The sequence below is a fragment of the Podarcis cretensis genome (assembly GCF_951804945.1).
Source record: "Podarcis cretensis genome assembly, chromosome: 7".
Taxonomy (NCBI): domain Eukaryota; kingdom Metazoa; phylum Chordata; class Lepidosauria; order Squamata; family Lacertidae; genus Podarcis; species Podarcis cretensis.
The window spans coordinates 9404501-9410876 of record NC_137176.1 but is presented as its reverse complement, the minus strand read 5'-3'; the positions used below and the strand labels follow the sequence as shown (position 1 = coordinate 9410876).

The following is a 6376-nucleotide window of genomic DNA, read 5'->3' as shown; positions in this document are numbered from 1 at the left end:
GCCCCAGCCACATGTTCAGTCATGCAAAGTTGGTGCTACTTAGGCACATACTGTCTCGAGTCAGCTTTAGGCTTCTGTTGTTCTGTGGGTGTGACAAGTCTCCAGCTGGCTACAGTTGACGCTGGATATGTGGTTAGCATGTCTTTCATAGGGATAGGGGATAATATTTATTTAGTTCACACTTAACAGTCATCTGACCTAATTCATGCATTCTGAAGCAATAGGCAAACCGAAAAACAACCACTCTTTGACATTTGCACCTCTCTGAATATTGCAGAGAATGTACATAGCCAATTAATGTCTGCAAAAAATGCATGTACAGTGGTACCTGGGGTTACATACGCTTCAGGTTACAGACTCTGCTAACCCAGAAATAGTATCTCGGGTTAGGAACTTTGCTTCAGGATGAGAACAGAAAACGGGCAGCGGCAGCAGTGGGAAGCCCCATTAGCTAAAGTGGTGCTTCAGGTTAAGAACAGTTTCAGGTTAAGAACGGACCTCCGGAACGAATTAAGTACTTAACCAGAGGTACCACTGTACTAGGATAAAGTGTGCACATAACGGAAATAGCACACAGAAGTGCGTCGAAGGAGCGAAAATTGCTTCGTGACAATCTGTGTACTAGGCTAAAATCACATGCAATAATGTATATGTTCAGATAAATGTGTCCTGAAGTGCTGTTGAATTTTCGTGAGGATGTGTTAATTGATCAAGCAATCATTCTTCAGTGCGCCCTCCAAACTAGCGAAATTTATAATCTGGAAAAATATATCAATGTTGCAAATCTATGTACGTCTACTCAGAAGTGAGTCCCACTGAGTTCAGTGATGCTTAGTCCTAGGTGAGTGGATAAAGGATTGCAACCTGTAGGAACCATGCGACCAACAAACCTCCAATGTCAATTCTGTACAGAGATGTAATACCAATTTAGTTGTATTTCTGGCAGTGTGCTTCTGTTCACCATGGGTCTAATCTTACAGTCAAGATGCAGCTGTGTCTGTTATGGACTGTACTTCTTCTTACTACAGGGGATTGTTAGTATTGTACATACTGTACTGATACATTTAAAAATTTCATTCCCTCCCTCCCAGGGAAGCCAGAAATTGTGCCGTGCCACAATAGATGATACATCCAGTCACTCTGGTAATCTTGCATTAAACCTCTTTAAAATACCACATAATACGTTCAGTTTTAATCTCCTTTCCTACAGAAAGGAAAATCTGCTAGATCTGTACCTTGACTCCTTTTAAGAAAAGTTAACTTTTAAATAAAAAGGTCAATGTGAAACTGATAAGTTTATTTCTGTTTAGTTTGATTTTGCCACCTATGTCAACATTAAAGAACACAGTTGATCTTCGCCAGGGCTTTATTTTTTTCCAGCCAGAACTCACTGGAACTAAGTTCCGGCACTTCTCAAGTAGGCGCCATTGCCATTAAAAGAGAAGAAGGGAGGCGTTCATGGTGAGTTCTGCCACCTTTTCCTAGAAAAACAACATTTTTGCCCAAAACAGATATGACAGGTTCCTATCCAAAGGGAGTTAAGAATCTAAAACAGATCAAAAATAGACACGAGTAAACAACAGAGGAAGGGGTTGTTCAGCCACATAAGCCAGGGTTCAGCAAAGTTTTTGAGGCATGGGTCGGTTCGCGATCCTGCAGACGCCGTAGTAGGCCAGAGTGTGCATGCACACGCAAACGCCATATCCGGTGCTCCTTCCGGAGCAGAGGAAGCGTGCGCAGCTTCCCATTGGCTGCAAGAGCTTCCTGCAGCCAATGGGAAGCTGCCCAGCGTCGTGGAAGGCGGTCCCTGCTCAACTCCATGCGGGTTTAGCATGGTGCACAGGAGCCAACCCGAGCGGGCGGTGGGGGTCCATGGACCAGTTAAATGACCCCCATTGGCCACTTCCGGCCCATGGGCCTTAGGTTGCCTATGCCTGGTATAAGCTCTGTAAAAGTAGCTCTCCAATTCTGGTCTTAGCATGGTGCAACTGAAGTGTTTCTGTGTGTCATTATGGCGTAATACTCCTACTGAACCATTGAAAAGATAATAGTATTTGCTGGATGCCCTGCTATGCTACCCAAGGCCGTGACGGTCACCACAAACCTTCAGGGTGGCTTAAGGGGTATGATTAAGTGCAACATCACAGGTATGCCTAAATGATGAAAAATGACCTCTGGTGATTTAGCCAGTGTTGCTAAATAAATGTGAAAGGCCTTAATGTGGAAGGCCTTTTCCTGGTTTATGGATTTGGCAATACTGAACAGTGATGACTCTTTACTTGCCTCCCAAGGTCTAGTTTACTTGCTCCCGGTGTCTAGATTTAGAATGTAAAAATCTCCAGTTGCTTGCCTTTTGCGAAAGAATTATGTGTTTTTTTCCCAGTATTAAAAGGGGAAAAAAGGAAATACTATTATTTTGTTGCAATTTCCTTCTATTTAGGTGAGATAAGGTTGACATGCTTCTTTCTAATGTACTAGGTTAACTCTAATAAAATATGTGTTTAGTCATCTCTTCTTTAGAGGAAGGAAGGCCATTTGGGAATATCAGAAAACGGGTGTAGCCAACCATTTTAATTAGGTGCCACTGTGATTACTACTTAGCTATGAGGCAATGGTGTAATTATACCTGCTTGTTACTCTGTGCTCTTTTTCCGGGATGTTTTGAAGTATTAAAATCATTATTGTGTTGCAGTGAAGACAATACTTTCAGCAGTGAAGCATTTGACATCAGCTGATCTGCGCTGCGATGCCTGCTATTACACATCAGCCAAGAACTTCAAAGATAAAGTTGCTTGCCTCTGTGGGGATATGACGCCATAGTTGAAATGGGTCCATTTTATCTAGTCCACTGTTACAGGATCACTTTCAGATCTGGGGGCCTGAGATGCGGACAAGGCACTTGGGTCCATCCCATTTTGCCGTGTGAGGTGAAATGGAAAGTGCTGCTTTGCCCTACCACTGTGATCCATGCGACGGTCACCTCCAGGCTTGACTACTGTAATTCGCTCTATGCGGGGCTGCCCTTGAAGCTGTCCCAGAAACTCCAGCGGGTGCAGAATGCTGCAGCGAGGCTCTTCACGGGGTCTCTGCCACGGGAGCATATTCACCCAGTGCTTTTCCAGCTGCACTGGCTCCCGGTGGAGTACAGGGTCAGATTTAAGGTGCTGCTTTTGACCTTTAAAGCCCTTCACGGCCTAGGAGCCTCGTACCTACGGGACCGCCTCTCCCGGTATGCCCCACGGAGAGCCTCAAGGTCCATAAATAGCAACACCCTAGTGGTCCCGGGCCCTAAGGAAGTTAGATTAGCTTCAACCAGAGCCAGGGCCTTTTCAACACTGGCTCCGGCCTAGTGGAATGCTCTGCTTCATGAGACCAGGGCCCTGCAGGATCTGATTTCTTTCCGCAGGGCCTGTAAGACAGAGTTGTTCCGCCTGGCCTTTGGCTTGGAGCCAATTTGATTCCCTCCCCCTCTTTCTTTTTTATTTTTCCTTTCTCCTCCTGTGATGAGGCTGCATTTTAATATTTTAATGTATCAATATTTTAATGTTGTATTTTAATCTTGTTTTTAAGTTGTACTCCTTCAACTTGTTTTTATTATTGCTTGTTAGCCGCCCTGAGCCCGGCCTTGGCTAGGGAGGGCGGGGTATAAATAAAAATTATTATTATTATTACCACTGTTCCCGCCACCACATATCGTCTCCTGCCACCTCCACTTACCCCGCCACATTTACCGCTGGCAGAGTAGCGCCGTTGCCATTGGTGGCAATTTGAGGCAAGACTGCACTGATTTGGGGTGAGAACTCACCCCAGATTTCAGGTCTCATGCACTCCGCTAGATCTCACCCAAAATGGATGTGATCTTGCTGAGGTGGAGGTGGGGGGCAGGCAGCGTAAGCATTTACGTTCTTCCTGGGGCACTTCTGTCGCCTGAGGCAGCGGCCTCACCCTGTTTAATGTCTGGTCTGCCTCTGAATATCTGCATTGAGTGTGACATTTAGCTTAGAATCAGGCCTGCAAAAAAGTCTACAAGAGTTACTAATCCACCTGCCAGCAGATGTTTACGTTAGCCATTTGCAGCCTAAGAAAAAAAGAAAGTTCCAGCTCTGCTCTGCTGAGCCAAGTCAATTTGTGCCATAACTTGGGGGGGGGGGGTGTATGTGTGAAGTGGCTGCAATCTCCTCTCCCGAAGCCTGCACACACATGTGAACTTGGCCAGTATGTCACTTGTGCGTGACAAATGTGGTAATGTGAAGCTTGCTGTAAAATAATCAATGGACAACTGATACCATAGCTTTATTTCAGTTATGAAACATGGGAGTTGGAAAAATAGTTCCATAAAACAAGTTGTTAGCTGCCTTTGTTCTTTGCTGCCTGCAGAATTCAATTCCCAACACCGGACTTCCCCATTTCTGCTGTGGTTGAAGAGACTGATACAGGAGAGACATGTTTTGTTGCAGCTGGGGCTGTGAAAGGCATCCAGCTGGGGTGACACAGGCGTGCCATGGCATTTATTCTTTCTGCGCCCACACTACCCTAAAAATCTTCAGATAATAATAATAATAATAATAATAATAGTAATAATATCTTCAAGCTTCAGTTGAGATTGCTGCATTGCTGGGGGTTGGACTAGATGACCTTTGGGGGACCCTTCCAACTCTATAATGTTATGATTCTAGAAGTACAGAGTCTTGGCTAGCGCATGCAGCTACCTACACGATTCAAACAGGAGAAGGGGGGGGGGGGGAGGACCATAGAAAACATTCCCCCACCTTCCCCGGAAGCTGAGGGGGGCGTTGCCTAGCCGTGCCTTCTCTAGCAACCCACCGCTCTGTGGTCCTTAACCCCTTCCTTCACTACCTAGCCAAGACAGGCTTGGCTGCGGTTATTGTACGCCGCGCTCTCCAACGACGCACGCGCGGCCTCACGCCGCGCTTGTGACGCGCCGCGCCCCGCTCGGGGAGAACTCTTCTCTTGTGACGCTCCCCTGGCGAGGAGGCCGCTGAAGCGGGGCGCGGGCGGGGGGGGGGGCTGTGACGCGAAGAAACCTCCAGGGGGAGCCCGCGGCAAGGCCGCAGCGGGCCCTGGCTACCGGGAGCCCGCTGGGCCCGTTCCTTCTTTCTTCCTCTCTATCGCTCTCTCTCTCTCTCCCTCCCTCCGCCCCCACGTTCTCTGGCTTGCGTCACGCCCCGCCTGCGTCACCCGGACAAGATGGAGACCGCCGAGGAAGGTAACGGCCTGGAGCCTCGGGCGGCTTGTGTGAGGGGGGCGGGCGGGGGGGGGGCGAGCGGAGGGGCGGGGAGGAGCCCGGGCCGTCGGCCTGAGGGTCGCGGGTGGGGGTGGGAAAAAGCTTGGCCTGCGCTGGGGAGGCGTCCCGTGGGGGGTTCTGCGCGCCTCACCTGAGCTTCCCTCCCTTGGCCCGCCCGAGCGCCTCAGGTGCCGCTTCGGGGACGGTTGGCGTCGCGGGGGGGGCCTCTGTGTGTGTGTGTGTGTATGGTTGTGTGTGTGTGTGTGTGTGTATATATCTACACAAATCACACAGTGGCCGACAACAACACACCTCCACACGCGCATATATATATATATATATATATATTTGGTATGCGTGTGGAGGTGTGTTGTTGTCGGTCGCTGTGTGATTTGTGTGTGTCGGTGGTGTGCATGGCAATTGTGTGTGGTCGTGGTTGGCAAAACCTTACAACTGAACATCGGGGTGCCTCTGGTTGTGGGTTGTTGGGGTTTTTTTGGGGGGAGGGAGGCATGTTGTTGCTCTGTGGGGGGTGTGTGTGTGTGTGGGAACTTAGCACGCGAGGGGCGAGCAGATGCGGCACGGGGGTGTTTTGTGTGTGCTTATTGACAGCTGTGTGTTGTTGTTGTTGTTGTTGGAGGAGGGGGGGGATGAATGCTGGTTCGGGATTCTCAAAAAAGACCCAACAAACACCCCATCAGAAACGGAACGCTCTGTGTGTATGTGAGAGTGTGAAAGGTGGTTGTGATTGTTGGCATTTGTATGCCTACCTCCCCTCTGCAGATCTCGGGTCCTTTCACAGCGCAAAAACATAATATTAGAAACAACCAACAAACCAACCAACCACAAAATACATAAAAACAAGAACAAAAAAGACCCAATAAACACCCCATCAGAAACGGAACGCTCTGTGTGTGTGTGTGTGTGTAAGGTGGTTGTGATTGTTGACATTTGTATCCCCCCGCCCCCCCCCCCCCCGTCTGCCGATCTCGGGTCCCTTCACAGCGCAAAAACATAATATTAGAAACAACCAACCAACCAACCAACCACAAAATACATAAAAACAAGAACAAAAAAGACCCAATAAACACCCCATCAGAAACGGAACGCTCTGTGTGTGTGTGTGTGTTG

The 6376-nt window shown here is 48.3% G+C and overlaps 1 protein-coding gene across 2 annotated transcripts in view; it reads left to right on the top strand.

Moving 5' to 3' along the window:
- Nucleotides 1–5014: 5014 nt before the first annotated feature.
- Nucleotides 5015–6376, top strand: part of MARCHF6 (membrane associated ring-CH-type finger 6) — a 43256-nt gene continuing 41894 nt past the window's right edge. Inside the window, exon 1 of one of the 2 annotated variants that reach the window (XM_079983948.1) lies at nt 5015–5227. In XM_079983948.1, coding sequence (XP_079840074.1) covers nt 5209–5227 — 19 coding nt within the window. In that variant the 5' untranslated portion in view covers nt 5015–5208. The remainder of the gene's footprint in view (nt 5228–6376) is intronic. The other variant, XM_079983947.1, reaches the window with a different exon arrangement.